Source organism: Lipotes vexillifer, unplaced genomic scaffold (assembly GCF_000442215.2).
Source record: "Lipotes vexillifer unplaced genomic scaffold, Lipotes_vexillifer_v1.1 scaffold376, whole genome shotgun sequence".
Lineage (NCBI taxonomy): Eukaryota > Metazoa > Chordata > Mammalia > Artiodactyla > Lipotidae > Lipotes > Lipotes vexillifer.
In genome coordinates this window covers 1,760,314-1,780,919 of record NW_006785037.1, presented here as the reverse complement: position 1 = coordinate 1,780,919, position 20,606 = coordinate 1,760,314, and the positions used below count along the sequence as shown (strand labels likewise).

Genomic DNA, 20,606 nt, shown 5'->3' with positions numbered 1-20,606 from the left:
TTTATATTGAAAGAAAATTAGGAAGAAATTAATGGTTGGGAGGGAGAGGGTGTAGTTTTGTAGATATTTGTAGAATTTAATCTTTACAATGTATCTGGGAACTACAGCTCAGTGTTAAAGCAATTGATAAGCTAGGTTTTATGAGAAACTGTAAAGACACATCGAGGAGCAATACCATATCTTGAGCTGCACATTCATCAGGAATAAAGAAAGGTCATTATTACTATTTCCAGAGAAGAATAATTTTCCTGTTTTGAAATAATTTTTCAAAGCGTACTGCACAACTGTTAATGATGTTAAGCTCATCTCAAGGATGTTAATCTCATCTATGAATTTCTGTAGGTCATATGCTTCAATTGTCAATTGATTGGGCCTACATAAATTGTTGAAGTACTCATGTAAAACAAAATTTAAAAATTAAGTTAATGTCAACCATGAATTTCCTGGTCACATCAATTTAATGTTAGTTCATATTGGGAATATTAACTCTTTGAGAAGTCAGGACAACCATAAGAAGGTTAAAAATTACAAAAAAGATGTTGTTAATGTTTTAATGTATGAAACAATTGTGTTGCCATCTTGGATTGCATCAAGGTCTACTTATTTAAAACCTTTAACGAGGTACTTGACTCTTGATTTTTAGTAAACTATGATTTAAAAAAATCTTAGCACAGTGATTATAAAACAAAGTCAATAAAAAATTAAAAGACATTTTATAGTAGTTAAAAAAAAAAATTCTGGGCTTCCCTGGTGGTGCAGTGGTTGAGAGTCCGCCTGCCGATGCAGGGGACACGGGTTCGTGCCCCGGTCTGGGAAGATCCCACATGCCGCGGAGCGACTAGGCCCGTAAACCATGGCTGCTGAGCCAGTGCGTCCGGAGCCTGTGCTCCGCAACGGGAGAGGCCACAACAGTGAGAGGCCCGCGTACCGCAAAAAAAAAAAAAAAAAAAAAATTCTGCTTAGTTTAACAAGCTTCCAGTAAACCTTCCATTTAGGAAACGTGCATTTTTTGTGTTGAACATTTATACTTCTGAAATATTACTCATAAAGTTAATTTTTATAATGAAAGTTAAAATTTCTCATCAACTAGATAAGAACAAAGCATGATTTTCCATTCTTCCTGTATTGATGGTGTCACATCAGGTTCACAGTGAGAAACAGAGGAACCACTGTTGCAAAAGTTGCCCATAAAAAAGCAATAAAGAGACAGAAAACAAATTGTGTATATACTGCTGGAAGAACTCTACTAATGCAAGTCTTCTAAGAGTAAAAATGAATCAGCTCCCCTAACTTTTATATTTCTTTAAAGGTAAAATTCCATGAATTAAACTCATACATATAGGGTACACCTGTCAGAAGCCTCATTTATAAAAGATGTCTAAAAAGTTTGCCAAAGTTACCATGGAATTTTCATATAATGCTTGTGGACAATTTTTAAGAGAATGAAATTCTCTGTGGAGAAAAGCTGAAACCCAATACTAGATTCAAATCTATTAAGTACTGAAAGCACTAAAAAGGATTAGCAAATGTCTACAAAAAAGAAATGGCCAAAAATTTAACAACTGACAAAGTTTTTAAAGAGCTATGGGATAAATTAGTCACAGATAAAATCCCATAAGGGACATCAGAAGACCCACAAATATTTAAGGCATGAACCAAAAGCTATAGGCAGAAGTTCACAAACGTCCAATTAAAAGAAGGATATAGTTCCCTCAAGTAAAAGATGAAAGTTTAAAAACTTTGTAATTAAAAATACTACAAAAGCAAAAAGTTCTGTTTTTAACATTTTAAAATTCTTTTAACAAACATAATATTTTGGAAAGAAGTATAAACTAAATTTTATTGTTACAATCACTAGTTTATTTTTTAAACCTTTTAGTATAGGTATTAAAAGACTGTGAATTTTTAGACCATGTGGAAGAGCAATGATATAGGGAGACAACATGTAATCTTAAATGGCTTCCAAATTTGTGCATCTAATTGTGTAAGCCCTATTTTCAGATATGTAGCTTAAACACAGTATTTCTCAACTGCATAGGATTAGAGAGAAAAAGCCCAAGTCAGTAGAAACCTTCATAACATACATATTCAACTTGATATAATCTGGGTGTAGAAAAATACATGTGAACAGATAGGATGTAGTTGTTTTTAAAAAATAAAATCAGTTATTTTCTTCAACACAATTTAGAGAAAAATAATGATATGTAAGAATACTCTGGGAAGAAGAGAGAATTATAACAAACAAAAGAGAATTTTAACTTATCTCTTTTTCTTTCATAACTTTGAGGTAGAACTAGAGTACTAACTAAATTATACTGAGGCAAAAAGAGAAAGATGTCTCTTATGAAATAAAAATCACAAAAGTATACTGAGTTCATTAATCAGCAAACCTATGTTAATATTTATATCTGGTCATGACCCACTTCAGACCTGATAACAGATGTGAGAAAAGGCTTGATGATGATCAAAATCATTAGCTAGGTATGCAAATGGGGAGCTATTTTCTGTAGATCTAATGCAGTATTAAGTACAACCTAATGAAAATTCTTTTAATTTTCAAGTATCCTCAAGGACTGAAGACCTCAAACACTAGGGTTATAAGAGTTTTTACCATAAATTATAGCTATATATCTATAATATTAAGTCCATCTTAGCTTAGAACATTTTCCAGAACCTAAGGAAAATGCATTAAAAATGCACTAAACTTGGTACCTAATAGTTTTTTTCAGTTTACTCACTGTTAACAAGAAAGTTGTTAGAAAAAAACCAGAGCATCTAAACAGTAATAAAATTTAATGGAGTATGAATGTGAAATTTCAAAAAAATTAAGTTTCAAACTCATACTGGTTAACTAGAGTTAGTTAAATTAAAGCCAGTCTGTCTGAAATTCAGTTACAGGCAGCATGTAGTGGTGAAGAGCATGGGCAATGGCAACTGGTTCTGTTCCTTATTTTATGTGTGACCCATGAGAAATTATTTAATGTCTACAGATTCAGTCTTATGTGTGATTCATGAGAAATTATTTAATGTCTACAGATTCAGTTTTTTGTCTTTAAAATACAGATAAACCTAATACCTGACTCTTAAAGTTATTGTGATTCATAGGCATTGCACTGAAAGCATCAAGCAGAATCCCTGACACACAAAAAAACACACAATAGATGTTAGCTATTACTGCTGCTATCACTACTACTTGTGCTGCTGCTACTGTTATATTACAATTATAGAAATGTAGGTCAGACACTAGTATAGAAGGCCAAAGAAATGAGACATTACTTCTAAGTAAACTGATTATGAAATGTTTCAAAAAGAGAGCATGATTTAAGTGACACATTAAAAGACAGATGTGATTCTTAAAAAAAATTTAACTAACAATGCTGAACACCAAAGGAAAAGATTTTTAAAGAATCCATAACTGCACCAATGTAAAGATTTTATAGCAAAAACTCTTTGAAAGGCTAAGCTGGAAGAAAGCTTTATTTCAAGAAAGTTGAAAATTCATACATAAACAAGGGCCACAGAAAAGGACTTACTAAGCATTGCTGGGATAAATAAAATACTTAACTTGAGCAAATGTCTTATGTAAGAAAACAATTAGTGGTAAGATTTGAAATCTAGCTCGAGGTCAGATCATGGAGGAAGATGCACGTTGGGTTATAAGACAGGGATTCTGCCATGTTAAAAATTGAGCACTATGACAGATGTTAAACAGAGCTGCCATCATCAAATATGTGGTGTGTTAAAGCCAAAAAAGCCTACAACATTTTAATTCATACAGCAATGTTGAACTGTGAATCACTTGGCCTTTGCAATTTAAATGGTAAGAGACAACACTTGAGCTATAATAATTTCAGTTTCCTATTGTTACCGATCTATTTGTTCCCACCCTAGTAGCTATTTCACTAAAGGAAACTCACATTTTCTCAGGTATAATAATGTTTTGAAGTCTTGGTCACAGTATGTTCTACAAAAGTTTTCACGAAGCTTTTTAATAATGGAGAATATTCTGTTGGTTAGAGACAAAAAAGTAGTCTTTAAAGAGTCTTCTGATCTATGCCATCTTAAACAGTTAGTTCAAAAACAGGCAAATATTTCTGAATATGATGACACTGAAGGATGTCCACAACATATCACTGAGTTTAAAACAAATCCAAGTTGCAGAGCAATATGTCGAGTACAATCCATTTAAGACAGAGAGAGTCACACACACAACACACATACACACACACACACAAATGGTCTAAGAGTGTCAACCTAACTATTAAAAATGGCAATAAAGTAAGGGAGCAATCAGCACTCAGAATAAGCCTTGGAATTCCATTTTCTATGCACACACATTTTGTATCACTTACTTTTTTTAAATAAACACTATATTACACTTTTATTTTAAAACTTTTAATAATACTATTTTATTAATAGATTAAAATAAAAGTAGATTTGATATTTAAAAAGTCATTCTAACAACTGACTTGTAAATTATTTTTTATTCCTATTTTAACTTTTCATATTTTAATTTGATAACAAGATGACTGAATAATGATAAACTAAACTATAAACAATATTTTTTTAAAACTTGGAATACAAAAAAAATTTTTTAAAGGTACTTAAAATGTACTGAGAAAGTGATATATTTTACTTATACAGCCTCATGAATAATTAATGTTAACATTTCTATTCCCTTGGCTACTTTTAAAAAGAAAAATATTCGAACAGAATTAAAGAACGCTTTTCTCTATTCCTTCCTGTGAAAACTACAAAACTAGATGGAACTTCTGGAATCATTCTTTCCTCGCATAATAATTTTCAAAAGATGCAGGACAGAATGCTATAAGGACACTTACAATAAAAATGGGACCATGAAAAAAAGTTTAGGGCACAAGTTCATAACTTCTGATTTTGCTTATTTCATCAATTTAGGCATTGTGGGAGGTGTTATAGACAAAGTAAAATTATTAGATTATTAATGTTATCAAATCTAGCAGAGCTTCACAATGTAATTTCACTGACTCAAATGACGTGGTTGAGGTTTTAAGTTCCATGGAGGAAGGTACCATGAATTCTAGTCAAAAATATCTATTGTTGGCATCAAATACATTGTCGGCACCCAATAAATATCTGTTAAATAACTGAAATAATTAATCAATGTATGGTTAATAAATAAATGAATTAAAGTAATGAATGAATTAATGCATGCAGACATGTAATGGAATGGCATAAATGGCTCAAAGATACCTACTGTTCTAATGACTGATATAGGACTATTCTATTTCTCATATGGAAAGCTATTTTTGAAAACTTATTTAAAACAAAAACCAAGTCAACTACTTATAAATAGAATTCAGGATCACAGTCAGAGATTTTTAGAAAAGTCTTAGGAAGAATGTAATTTTTCTTATAGCAGTTATCCTATAAAATGGTTAAGATCCTGACTGAGACCTATTTCCATTTTTTAATAAACAATCGTAAACACTATAATTAATGAGCTGCAGATGATGTACCAGAATTTGTAGAACATAAAGTTTCTAAAAATATATATAATCCATTTATATAAGAGTAAGTAAATTTATTAAATTCTTAATCTTTAAGTTACAAACACATTTAAACATTTTAATTATACTTCTTTATAATCCCTATATTACTTTAATTTCCTTAAATAAGTCTAGAATAGGTAACTTTTTAAAAAGTCTGCCTTGGGGCTTCCCTGGTGGCGCAGTGGTTGAGAATCTGCCTGCCAATGCAGGGGACACGGGTTTGAGCCCTGGTTTGGGAAGATCTCACATGCCGCGGAGCAACTGAGCCCGTGAGCCACAACTACTGAGCCTGCGCGTCTGGAGCCTGTGCTCTGCAACAAGAGAGGCCGCGATAGTGAGAGGTCCGCACACCGCCATGAAGAGTGGACCCCGCTTGCCGCAACTAGAGAAAGCCCTCGTGCAGAGACGAAGACCCAACACAGCCAAAAATAAATTAAATAAATAAATAAATTTAAAGAGTTAAAAAGTCTGCCTCTATAATCGTTTATCCTTAACTGTTTTTCTGCTTCTCTTTTAGCTTGAGACAAGAACCTGAATCATCTCTCAGGAAAAGGGGTTTTGCAAGATAAAGGAAAAGTCTTAAGATTAGGGCAGACTGTCTGTGCTTCAGAACTTTGGTATAAGTCAGGGAAATGGTTGAACACATCATAGAATAGGAACATCTCAGACTGAGTTGAAAGTCAACTGGGAGATTGTCTTGTCCAGGAACAAGCAGATGTAAGATAGATCAGTAGGCAAGGAGGAAGCAGCAGGTAAAGAGCATAGATAGTTAAGAAAGGAGCTCATGACTATATACAGCTGGGCATGATCACTGAATAAATACGTTATATATGTTCTGTTGTTTTCCAGTGGATCAGATTTTTTTTAGAAGAAGAATAAAGTATGAATTCATACAAGGTAATAGTAACTTAATACAAGTTTTATTATTTTACATTTCCTGAGTCAAAGATTCTAAAAGTAACAACTATCAACTGAAAGTTTGTAAAAATTATGAAGTTAAAAAAAGACTCCACTGAGTGATTTTGTTACGGAGTGGGTGGGAAAGCATGGGAGTGAAGGATACTCACTTTTTGTGGTAGAGCCTTTCATAATGCTTGAGTTTTTAGCATTAAAATTATTAACATTTATTAAAAATGTATTTTTAAAAAAATCCTCTTTGTTCAAAACTTTTGTAAACCATTGATCTAATTATGCTACACAAGGTGTGGTCCTTGAAGCAGCACATCAGTATGATCCAGTATCAGTGTCATACCGAATCACTCTTGGTAGAAATGTGGAATTTCAGGCCTCATTCCATACCTCCCAAGTCAAAACCTGCATTTTAAAAAGATCTCCAGGTGATCTATATTCACATTAAATTTAAGAAGCACTAGTCTAATTCAACATAAATCATAACCCTCTCTAAGCCTTCCATGTAGTTGATCAGCCTTTGCTACATCAGCAATGGGTAGCTCAGTACCTCCTGAGACAGTCAACATTTTCAAAAATAAACTCCTGAACTCTGCCTGCCCATCCCCCAAACTAAATCCTCCCACAGTCTTTCCTTCCCTCGGTTAACATCATCCTTCTAGTTGCTTATGCCATACAACTGAATTATCCTTATCTCCTTTGTCTCAAACCCCAGGTGCAATCCATCTGCAAATTCTCTTGGCTCTACCTCTAAAACATCTCCAAGATCTGACCACTTCTCACCACCTCCACAGCCACAACCGTGGGCCAAACCACCATCATCTCCTGCCAAGATTATCGCAGTAGTCACAAGCCCTTGCCCTTCCCTGCCTACAGTCTATTCTTCACATATTGGCCTGAATTATGTGTTTAAATATAAATTGAATCATGCCACTTCTCTGCTCAAACCCTCCTAGAGTTTCTCATTTGATGAAGAAATCAACCCCTTAATAATAAAAAAAACTTCATATCACACATTCAGTTGACACAAATAATAGAAATAATCCTTAACCTTTAGAGATCAATATCAAACTCCCATTGGCTCTTTTGAACTGTGACTTCCTTTGTTTTTAAATATATATTTCACCCCTTTTCTATCTTTGTCTATCTTTAGTCCCTGCTGGTGAGCCCTTCACTTCCTTCTGTAGATAGATATTTAGTAAACAACAGAAGCAGTATTTCAAAACTGGGCATGTGTAAATTATTTTCCCCACAACTACATCTCACTCAAAATAACAGCCAAAGTCCTCACAATGGCCTATGAGGTTCCTCCATAGTGTCTCTCACCTCACAGCCTACTACTTTCCCTGGGCACACACTGTTTCTGCTGCCATTGGCTTCTTGGGGACACTCCTGCTTCAGGATCCTGTGCTCTCTTGGTGAGATGTCCTCTGATTAGGGCTATGCTGTCCACCTCTAGCTTCCCATCTTCTATCTTCCTCCCTGCTGTATTGCGTCCACAGCATTTCTTATAGTCTAATATACCAGATTATTTATTTATTTAATTTATTTATTTATAAATGTCTCTCTCCTCCATTAAATTTAAGACCAGGGATTTTTCTTTGTCTTGTTCATTGATCTATACTCAATATCTAGAACAGTGCCTGATGCACAGCAGGCTCCCAATAAACATTTGTCAAATAATGACTAATGAACAAAGTCCCATTTATGATTAGACTTTTATAATCTGAAAGACTTTTATTTCACTGAGCTGCAATTAATGTCATTATAATATCCACAAATTTAATGGTCCTAGGTCTATTCTTAGCTTCAGAAGGAATGACACATGATAAGCCAAGTATCTGAAGAATGGCCGCACATCAACTAGGAGTTTTCTCATCTTCAAATTTAAGATCTTCAGTTATTTTGGTCTTCCTGTTTTCCTTCAAAGGTAATACGTCTTTTTTTCTTAACTGGCTGCATTTAAGATTTTTCTCAAACTTCAGAAAAGATAAAAGCATCTCATCTCTCCTAAGATCTGTCTTAGGCCTTGAAACCTGTGTTGGGGGATGCAGATGCCGTTGCTCTCTTTCTCTCTCTTTGCTCAACATCCTGCCTCAGCCCATCAGGGAGCAGTCTCTTTTATTGTCTATCTTTGATTTTCAATCATTTGAACATGTACCTAGGTGTAGTTTTCTTTGCACTTATCTTGCTTGGATTGAGGATAGGCTTCTTGAGTCTGCTAGTTAATGACCTTGATAAATTTAGACAAGTCTCAAGGTCTATCTCTTTAATTACTCGTTTTATTCCATTCAATCTTTCTTCTACTTCTTGTACTCTCATTACACATTAGACCATTTGACAGTGCCCCACATGTTTTCCATCTGTTCTCTTTCTTGTTCCTTTTTCCTTTTCTAATATTTTTCTTCCCTCTTTGTGCTTCAGTTTGGATAATTTCTCTGAAGCTATCTCTTAAGTTCACTAATCCTATATTTTGCTTTGTCCATCTGCAGTTATGGCTATCCAATGAGTCCTTAATTTCAGATACTGTATTATTCAGTTTTAGGATCTAATTTAAATAGAGCTTATTTCTATGAAATCCTCCATTTTTTCAACATTTTTCTTTACAGTATTAATAACAATTATTTCAAACTCCTGTCTACTAATTTCAAATCTCAGTCATCTGTGGGTCTTTTCTACTAGCTAAATTTTCTCCTGATAATGAGTCAAATCTTCCTGCTTTTTGGATATCTTTTTTCTTTTTTATCATGTATCAGACACCATGTATAAAAAGGCTACAGAAACAGAAGTCAAGGTTATTTTCTCCCAGAGAAGGCACATCTATTCTCGCCAGGCAGCACGGATAAAGGGTGGTCATTTCCATCCAGTTGTGAACTGAACTAGGTTGGGGTTGGCTTGCAAGTCTAACTAAACCCAATTCACCTTTGGTTTCAAAGGTCTCAAGGGTGAGACGTCCTGTGTTTGTTGCAGGCCTTTCCCTACAATGTTGCACTGTTCAATAGAAATATAATGCAAACCACAATTGGGAGCCACCTATGTAAATGAAAATTTGCTGGCAGTTACACTGATAAAAGGATTAAAAAAAAAGTGGAAAACAGCTGCAATAATATATTTAACTCAATATATCTAAAATATGGTCACTGCAATATATAATCGATATAAAGATTATTGAGATATTTTGTTTTCTTCTTAATTCTTCAAAATCTTCAGTATCTTTAATACTTACAGAATATCTCAATTAGGATTACCACATTTCAAAAGCAGAACAGTCACATGTAGTCAGTGGCTACTGTACTGAACAGTGCACCTCTAGCATGGCTTTGTCTTTTAAGGAATGTGAAACTTTGAGAAACTCAGTTTCTTCTTGCCAGCTCCCTTCCACACTTGATACACAGAAAAAAGCACTGCGGAGGACTGACTGTATGTTTGAGGCTGCTCCAGATTCCAATATGTCACTCTAGCCAATGTGACTGATAAATGTCCCTTGATTTCTACTTCCCACAACAAAATCTCTCTGCTTATAGCCAGACGAAGCAAAAAGTTCCAGAGCTGAGAACAGTACCCAGTGTCAAATGTAAAATAGATAGCTAGTGGGAAGCAGCCACATAGCACAGGGAGATCAGCTAGGTGCTTTGTGACCACCTAGAGGGGTGGGATAGGGAGGGTGGGAGGGAGACGCAAGAGGGAGGAGATATGGGGATATATGTATATGTATAGCTGATTCACTTTGTTATAAAGCAGAAACTAACACACCTTTGTAAAGCAATTATACTCCAATAAAGATGTTAAAAAAAAAAAAAAGAGTACCCACTGTCCACTTACCTAGAAAGGGTATTTTTCTCTCTGAAATTTAATTCCTCTGGACCTTTTTGTGACATCAATTAATATTTTTTTCTTAAATCAGTTTTGTTGAGATATAACTGATATCCCATAAAGTTTATCCTTTTGAGGTATACAATTCAGTGTTTTATTTTGTATACTCTCATTTTACTCATTATATATCATTCATTGTACCTCACTACTATCTGATACTAGAACAATTTTATCACCCCCCAGAAGAAATCCTATACCCATTAGCAGTCATTCTATTTTCCCTTCCTAGCTAACACTATTCTACTTTCTGTCTGTATGTATTTGTCTACTCTGGAAATTTCATAGAACTGGAATCATATAATATGTGGCTCTTTGTGTTTGGCTTCTTTCACTTTGCATTTTTCTAACATCAATCCACATTGTAGCATATACTTCATCCCTTTCTACGGCAGAATAATTTTCTATTTTATGGGCATAACACGTTATGCTTAACCATTCATCAGTTGATAAACCTTTGTGTAGTTTTGACTTTTTGGATATTATGAATAGTGCTGCTATGAACATTGGTGTGCTTGCTTTTGTATGGATATATGTTTCAATTCTTTTGTGTACATACCTAGGAGTTAAATTCCTGCATCATATGGTAACTCTATGTTTAACCTTATGAGAAACTGCCCGTTTTCCACAGTAGATGCACCATTTTACATTCCCACTAGAACTGTATGAGGGTTCCAATTTCTCCACATGTGTTGCCTTTTATATTATAACCATGCTAGTGGGTGTCGTTTTGACTTGTATTTCCCTAATGACTAATGGGGTTGAACACCTTTACATGCACTTATTAGCCATTTTTATATCTTCTTTGCATATATATCCAAATCCTTTGTACATTTTTTTAACTGGTTGTCCATCAGTTACTGAGTTGTAAGAGTTTTTTTACCTATTCCGGATATAAATCTCTTATCAGATAGGTGATTTTTAAATTTTTTCTCCCATTCTGTGGATTGTCACTTTCTTCATAGAGTCCTTTGCAGCACAAAAGTTTATAATATTGATACAGTTCATTTAATCTATTTTTTCTTTTGTCCCCCATGCCTTTGGTGTCATTTCTAAGAAACCATTATCTAATAGGAGGTCACAAAGATTTACTCCTATGCTTCCTTCTATAAGTTTCAGAATTTTAGCTCTTAATTGTACATCTCTGATCCATTTGACTTAATTTTTGTATATAATGTCAGGTAAGCATCCAATTTCATGTGGATATACAGATTTCTGAGTACCATTTGTTGAAAAACTATTCTTTACCATTGGGTTGTCTTGGCTCCTTTATTAAAAACCAATTGATAGTAAATGTTATGGTTTATTTCTGGACTTTCAATTCTATTATTGATCTGTATGTCTACCTTCATATCAGTACTCCACTAGCTTGATTATTGTTGTTTTGTCATAAATTTTGAAATCTGGAAGTGTGAACCCTCCAACTTTGTTCTTTTCCAAGATTGTTTTAGCTATTCTGGGTTCCTTGAAATTCCATACGAATAATTTTCCATATAGAAACTTTGACAATTTCTACAAAGAAGCTAGCTGGAATTTTGATGTGGATTATGTTGAATCTGCAGATCATTTTGAGGAGTACTGACATCTAACAATACTAAGTCTTCTGATCTATGTAATTGGGATATAATTCCCGTGTATTTAGATCTTCTTTAATTTCTTTCAACAATGTTTTATAGTTTTTAGAGTGTAAGTTTTATATTTATTTTGGTAAATTTATTTGTAAGTATTTAATTCTTTTTGATGCTATTATAAATGGAATTGCTTTCTTAATTTCACTTTTAAAGAGTTCATTGCTTATTATTATTGTGAACGGATATTTACACAGTCGTTCCGTGATATCTGTGAGGGAATGGTCCAGGACCTACTGGAAATACCAAAATCCATAGATACTCAAGTCCCTTAGAGTCAGCCCTCAATATCCATGGTTATGTATCCACGGATTCAACCAACCATGGGCTGTGTAGTATTTACTATTGAAAAAAATCCACATATAAGTGGACCCATGCAGTTCAAACCTGTGTTGCTCAAGGGTTAACTATATATTGATTTTTTATCCTGCAACCTGCTGTACTAGTTTATTGACCCAAAAGTTTTCCAGAGGATACCTTAGGATTTTCTATATACAAGGTCATGTCATCTGCAAAAAGACACAGTTTTATTTCTTCCTTACCACCTGGGTACCTTTTATTTCATTTTCTTGCCCAACTGCCCTGGTTAGAACCTCTAATACAATGCTAAGTAGAAGTGGTGAGAGCAGATATCTTGTCCTGCTCCTGATCTTAAGGGGAAAGCACCCAGTCTCTGACTATGAACTATATTAGCTGTGGGATTTTTATAGATGCCATTTATCACACTGAGGAAGTTAGAAAAAACAAGACAGAAAGAAGAAACACAAAAGGCAGATTAAAAGAAAGAGGAAGTAAAAACATATGGAAAGGGAGCAGGAGAATGACATTACTAAATCACATAATCAGGGGGAGGGACTAAACGATAGAAATATGAATTTTAAAATAACTGAAGAGAATTCTAAAGAAATAGATTCTGAAATGCTCTGCCATTAGATAAGTATATGCTTTTGGAAAAACACATAAAAACACGGTTTTATCAATTAGAAAAAGAAAGTAAGGGCATTTATTCTGTAAACATAAAATAGCTATTATGTACTTTTTGTGTACATATTTATATGTATTTTGTGTGAGGCAGGATGTGAGGCACTAAAGATCTAAAGAGATAATGTACATTTTTAGACTTTATTTTTTGGCATTATATTTCTATATTCTATAAAATAAGTCAAGCTATTAAAATAGTGAAATGGAATGAAATGAGATACAGGCAAAGAAGGTAGAAAGTAAAGAAAGAAAAAATATGAAAAGGGAAAAGGTAAAGAATGAAGAAAGATACAGAAAGGGAAGGAAAAATAAGGAAGGTCTGTAAAAATATAGAGAAGTGAATAAGAAGAGAGACTGAGGGAAAAAAAGTTCAAGAAGGACAAAGGGGAGGAAGCAATGAAGGGGGCATAGGAGAGCCACATCTCCACAAATGACTGCTGAAGAGCCAGAAAGGGGAAAGGGTAGAGCAGGAGAGGAAGCACCTTAGTGGTTCACTTTATTGATGGTGATAGGGTCTTTTAATATGAAACATATTTCTTTCACCAAAAGGAAAGTAGGAAACTCTTTGAGGACTACTTAGCTCTGAAGTGGAAAAGAAAAGATAAATATACCTAAAAGAATTTCCAAATGTTAGAAAATTAAATTGTTTTCACCCAGAAAGGATTCTGCTGTAATCCTTTCCCTAGATACTGAGGAAGTCAAAATATGAGTTGTGATCTTGGCTCTGTCATTACTTGACTAGAGACAATTATTCTTCTGACTCCTCAGTTTCCTGATCTATAAAATAAGGAAGTTGGATTAGATGATTCCTAAGGCCTACTTCAGTTTTGACATCCTTAAATTTTATGTAAGTTAGCAAAATAAAAACTTATTTAAGGGATGGATACTATAAGCTACCAAAAAAAGTAATACAAGAAAGCAAGCAAGATATACAATTCAAACGCAAAAAATGTCAACACAAATAACAGAAAAAATTGAGAAAACAAAATACCTAGGTCCACTTAGAGTAAAAATAGCTGTCACCCTCTAGGTGGTAAATGTATTACAAAAATCAGAATCTTTCTGAGCAGTAACATTTATTGGAGAACAGTAGAAATTTATTTCTGATAAGAATGAGAGACTACAACATCTGAAAAACAGACCAGCAGGAAAAATAAGACACTTGTTCATCTGTATTTCTGTGACTTTTCTCACATGGCATTATTTGCAACTGTACTTTTATGTCTGGCAGCAGGGCCAACTTCAGTACGAATGATATATTATTTTTATCATGTTGATTACATGTGTTCACCAGTGTAGTTGTCCATATATGCTTGGTGTGGTTTGCAAATAGTCAGTGACAAAATCCAGAGCATGGCATTTTCACAGAAAGTGTTTACTGTGAAATTTCTCCTTAGAAGTTTGCTTTTCTTTACAGCTTTGATCCATATGACACGCACAGTCCTACATTTCAAATAATGGCTTATAGTTAAGAAAATGCTTCATTTTGATACAATATGACTATATTAGGATATGGTAGTTCTAGAGAGAACCTAATTTTCTCCTGTAATTAGAAATTTGGTCCAATTTAAAGTCTGCTAAAATTTTCCAAACTGCGCTTCTTCAGTTTTATGGTGACTTGGTACTTATATTCTGTTATTCATCAACACTTCACAGAAATACTTGATTTGTCTGAATGAATTTAAAAACCCACAACTGAAGAAAATCAGAAAAACCTGGTTTTAAATATCAAAAGATCCCGAATGAAAAGTATTTCTACAGGCCACACTGAGCAAGTTTATTGATCAGTGTACTTCTTTGCAGTATGAAATTGTTGCAAGATTGAACATAAGAAAATAAACTTACTGGTAAATATCTTTCCTGAGGACAGATCTGCCAAGGGGATTGTCAGCCTGGGGAGCCATAGCAACAGAGCCAATCTTCAGAACCATGGTGTCTTCTTTTGCTGTCTGATTAACTGTAAAAGAAATAGATTAATGAGGTATACAGTAGATCTGTATGCAACTTCATCTTTAAGGAAAAATTTCTGAATAATGGGATAGAGACAAATTAAGATAAGACCATAAATGAGAACAAGGAAAAATTGTTTAAAATAGAAATACTTAATGCTTTTCTTAACTATTTCCTTTACATCCCAATAAGTAGTTCTCTGGATAGACAATTAAAATGGCAATGAAAAAAAACTCCACTCAACATGAAAACATGTGATATTAATTATATGTAAGTAATATTGAAGCAGTATGTTTATCTAATTTCATGATCTGATAATACTACATCTTTCTCCCAAGTGATTTTCAGCCCTGAGGTTTCAACACTGCATTGTTGTTTACAAATATATTGAAGGATATCAGAAAGGCAGTAACAAATTCTCAAAGTTACTTGAATTTACACAATTAGTAATAATTAAATACAACGCACACACACACACACACACACACACACACATACATACAAACATATAATAACACGTTAGGCTGTAACATGTCAGCTTAATGGGTGCAATGGTGAAGAAAATAATGGCTGCAATGATAAAGAAAGAAAAAACCCAGTAACTGATTAATACGTAAGGACACTTCAACTTTCTATTCTAGGCACTTTTTAATTTTAATAATTTCTATAGTGGAATTACTTGAGAAATAGTAATTTCACACTTGTGTAAAAGTTCTACTTCCTAATGGGATCTAAAGCTAAGTATTCTCAGAAAATAAAAGGTAAAAAGGTATAGTAATTCTGATTCTTTTCTCTATACTGAATAAAAAATTTTATCACATGTTCTCATGATAAAAAGCTCAACAATTTTTCTATAAGTCACTGGCTAATTTAATGTCTTTTTCTAAAAATTATTTGGAATGAAAAGATGTTCTTGATGGCCCCATTAATTTATATTAAATTTTACTCCCTCTTCCCCCACAGATGAGTCTACTGTAGTAGCTGTTTAAAATTGTTAACAATATACAACTTTTTGGGTTGTGAAGAAAACATATACTAAAATTCATAATTTCTCAAAGAACAACCATCTGCCACAAACGGAACAGAAAAGGACTGGCTGCAAGACCTCAGGAATATCCTGAACAGAACATGCCTACAAAGGCATACAATCCATATTTCCCAAACTGTGGTGGCCAAAGAATGCAAAAGCTAAGAGATTATTTCCAGCTGCTTCAGCAGAACACTCAGTATGGTCTGACTTAGATTAGTCTAAAAAAGAAAGTCAGAATTAAGAAAATCAAGAAAAGTAAGAAGAAAGATATTCAGCGAGGAAAAGAAAGAACCAGAATAAGATGTACATAAAGGGAGAGGCAAAATGGCAGGGGAAGGGGAAGGACAGCAAAAGGGGAAGAAAGAGACAAGCTATCATAATAAATATTAGCATGTGGATGCTACAATAAAGAGGGTATTTTTAAATGTCCATAGCAGAAAAGATCAAATAGAAAACTACTTCTCATGCAGTTGTACTATTTTCAAATGACTAGAGGTCTGGCTTGATTATAGGTCCTTATACTATGAACACTGTTTACATTTCATAGATCTTGCATTTTATGCCATGCTTATCAAATAGTTCCATGTGGGTAAAAACCTCTGATTAAGCAGAAGGCCTCAATTAAATCAATAAATAGTAAGCCTGGAGAATAGAGCACACCACAAAAGTGCAATTAGTGTACTTGCTAACTGTTCTTCTAGGCTACAGATACTACCGACCATATGATAGTTTGAAATGTAATAGAAACACTGCAGTAAATGAGGTACATATGGAAGAAAAATGACGTACTTAGTGTTACATACAAAGCCAGATCCAAGAACAGAATTCTGTTTCTGTTAGAGCCAAAACTATTCTCACTATATTAAACTATGAAGTTATAAGAATAATGATAAAAAGCACTTAATGCAGATCATCCACAAACTAAATTAAATCAATCAATTTTATTACAGAAAGTATTCAGCTTATCAAAATGTACCTTTGAAATATAAAAAAAAATAATAAAAATAGATATTTATGCAAGAAAGTGCCTTGAGTCATTTCTTTAGTTACTTTATAGTTGGCAAAAAAACAAGCTTCCCTTTTTTTTTTTTAATTTTGGTATTCTTTTTTTTTTCTTTAATAAAAACATAAAAACATTTGAAGTTTGCAAATTTCATACCAATACAAGCAAACAGTACCATTAACAGAAACAGTTGAAGATTAGGGGAAAGATGATGATTCCATATAGGTTAATACATATTTCGTATAAACAGCTGAACTGTGGTGGGAGTGGTAGTAGCTGTAGGCAGTGGCTGAAGGTGTACGTGGGCAAGACTTCTGGGTCCTTGCTTTGGCAAGGATCAGACAAGAGACGTGGTCCACCTGGTCAGAGCTCACAGCTAAGACTGCAGTCAAAGGCAAGACTCCTGAGCCAACATCATGCACCACAGATCTCCTCTATTTCTGTCCATCCAGAACTGGAGGGAATAACTCTCCCTGACAAAGCCTATTCATGCTATCTATGAGAGGCCCTAATAATTAACTCTGGGCCTTCCAACCTAATATGAATGTTGGTAGGCAACGCAACATCTTACTGGTGAATTACTCTTTATGAATTTATCTATCCCCACCTTGAACTATATATATATATATATATATTTTTAAAAGAACTTTATTGGAATATAATTGCTTCACAGTACCGTGTTAGTTTCTGTTGCACAACAAAGCGAATCAGCCATATGCATACACATGTCCCCATATCCCCTCCCTCTCGAGCCTCCCTCCCATCCTCCCTATCCAACCCCTCTAGGTCATCGCAAAGCACTGAGCTGATCTCCCTGTGCTTTGCTGCTGCTTCCCACCAGCCAACTATTTTGCATTCGGTAGTGTATATATGCTGAAGCTACTCTCACTTCGCCCCAGCTTCACCCTCCCACCCCGTCATCAAGTCCATTCTCTACATGTCTACCTCTTTATTCCTATCCTGCAACTAGGTTCATCACTACCACTTTTTTTTAGATTTTATATATATATATATATATATATATATATATATACACATATATATATATGTGTGTTAGCATATGGTATTTGTTTTTCTCTTTCTGACTTACTTCACTCTGTATGACAGACTGTAGGTCTATCCACCTCTCTACAAATAACTCAATTTCGTTTCTTTTTATGGCTAATATTCCATTGTATATATGTGCCACATCTTCTTTATCCATTCATCCAATGATGGACATTTAGGTTGCTTCCATGTCCTGGCTACTGTAAATAGTGCTGCAATGAACATTGTGGCACATGACTCTTTCTGAATTATGGTTTGCTCAGGGTATATGCCCAGTAGTGGGACTGCTGGGTCATATGGTAGTTCTATTTTTAGTTTTTTAAGGAACATCCATACTGTTTTCCATAGTGGTTGTATCACTTTACATTCCCACCAACAGTCCAAGAGAGTTCCCTTTTCTCCAAACCCTCTCCAGCATTTGCTGTTTGTTGATTTTTTGATGATGGCCATTCTGACCAGTGTGACCAACTACGCACTGTAGTTTTGATTTGTGTTTCTCTAAGGATTAGTGATGTTGAGCATCCTTTCATGTGTTTGTTGGCAATCTGTATACCTTCTTTGGAAAAATGTCTATTTAGAGCTTCTGCCCATTTTTGGATTGGGTTGTTTGTTTTATTGATATTGAGCAGCCTGAGCTGCTTGTATATTCTGGAGATTAATCCTTTGTCAGTTGCTTCCTTTGCAAACATTTTCTCCCATTCTGAAGGTGGTTTCTTTGTCTTGTTTATGGTTTCCTTTGCTGTGCAAAAACTTTGAAGTTTCATTAAGTGCCATTTGTTTATTTTTATTTCCATTTCTCTAGGAGGTGGGTCAAAAAAGGATCTTGCTGTGATTTATGTCATAGAGTGCTCTGCCTATGTTTTCCTCTAGAGTTTTATACTGTCTGGTCTTACATTTAGGTCTTTAATCCATTTTGAGTTTATTTTTGTGTTTGTTGTTATGGACTGTTCTAATTTCATCTTTTACATGTAGCTGTCCAGTTTTCCCAGCACCACTTATCGAAGAGGCTGTCTTTTCTCCATTGTATGTTCCTACCTCCTTTGTCGTAAATTAGGTGCCCATATGTGCGTGGGCTTATCTCTGGGCATTCTATCCTGTACCATTGATCTATATTTCTGTTTTTGTACCAGTCCCATACTGTCTTTTTTTTTTTTTTTTGCAGTACGCGGGCCTCTCACTGCTGTGGCCTCTCCCGTTGCGGAGCACAGGCTCCGGACGCGCAGGCTCAGCGGCCATGGCTCACGGGCCCAGCCGCTCCGCGGCACGGGGGATCTCCCGGACCGGGGCACGAACCCGCGTCCCCTGCATCGGCAGGCGGGCTCTCAACCACTGCGCCACCAGGGAAGCCCACCATACTGTCTTGATTACTGTAGCTTTATGGTATACTTTGAAGTCGGGGAGCATGATTCCTCCAACTCCATTTTTCTTTCTCAAGATAGCTTTGGCGGACTTGAGGACATGGGGAGGGGGAAGGGTAAGCTGGGACAAAGTAAGAAAGTGGCATGGACATATATACACTACCAAATGTAAAATTGATAACTAGTAGGAAGCAGCTGCATAGCACAGGAAGATCAGGTTGGTGCTTTGTGACCACCTAGAGGGGTGGGATAGGGAGGATGGGAGGGAGGGAGATGCAAGAGGGAAGAGATATGGGGATATATGTATATGTATAGCTGATTCACTCTGTTATAAAGCAGAAACTAACACACCATTGTAAGGCAATTATATTCCAATAAAGATGTTAAAAAAAATTGCTTTGGCTATTCGGGGTCTTTTCTGTTTCCATACGAATTGGAAGATTTTTCGTTTTAATTCAGTGAAGAATGCCACTGGTGGTTTGATAGGGATTGCACTGAATTTGTAGATTGCTTTGGGGAGTAGAGTCAGTTTCACAATGTTGATTCTTCCAATCCAAGAACATGGTATATTTCTCTGTTTATGTCATCATTAATTTCTTTCATCAGTTTTCTACAGTTTTCTGAGTACAAGTCTTTTACCTCCTTAGGCAGGTTTATTCCTAGGTATTTTATTCTTTTTGTTGCAGTGGTAAATGGAAGTGTTTCCTTAATTTCTCTTTCTGATTTTTTGTTGTTGGTGTATAGGAATGCCAGAGATTTCTGTGCATTAATTTTGTATCCGGCAACCTTACCAAATGCATTGATTAGTTCTAGGAGTTTTCTGGTGGCATCTTTAGGATTTTCTATGTATAGTATCATGTTACTGGCAAAGAGAGACAGTTTTACTTCTTCTTTTCCAATTTGGATTCCTTTTATGTCTTTTTCTTCTCTGATTGCCATGGCTAGGACTTCCAAAACTATGGTGAATAACAGTGGTGAGAGTGGACATCCTTGTCTTGTTCCTGATCTTAGTGGAAATGCTTTCAGTTTTTCACCATTGAGTATGATGCTTGCTGTGGATTTGTCATATATGGCCTTTATTATGTTGAGGGAGGTACCCTCTATGCCCATTTTCTGGAGAGTTTTTATCATAAATGGGTGTTGAATTTTGTCAAAAGCTTTTTCTGCATCTATTGACATGATCATATGGTTTTTATTCCTTAATCTGTTAATATAGTGTATCACATTGAGTGATTTGCATATATTGAAGAATCCTTGCTTCCCTGGGATAAATCCCACTTGATCATGCTGTATGATCCT

At 34.8% G+C, this 20,606-nt stretch overlaps 1 protein-coding gene across 2 annotated transcripts in view; it reads right to left on the bottom strand.

The window, feature by feature from the left end:
* The window catches only part of VPS13B (vacuolar protein sorting 13 homolog B), an 804,491-nt gene that overhangs the window by 353,000 nt on the left and 430,885 nt on the right, over window positions 1-20,606 (bottom strand). For both annotated transcript variants that reach the window (XM_007457167.1, XM_007457166.1), the window contains exon 30: window positions 14,765-14,876. In XM_007457167.1, the coding sequence (XP_007457229.1) occupies window positions 14,765-14,876 (112 nt within the window). The remainder of the gene's footprint in view (window positions 1-14,764; window positions 14,877-20,606) is intronic.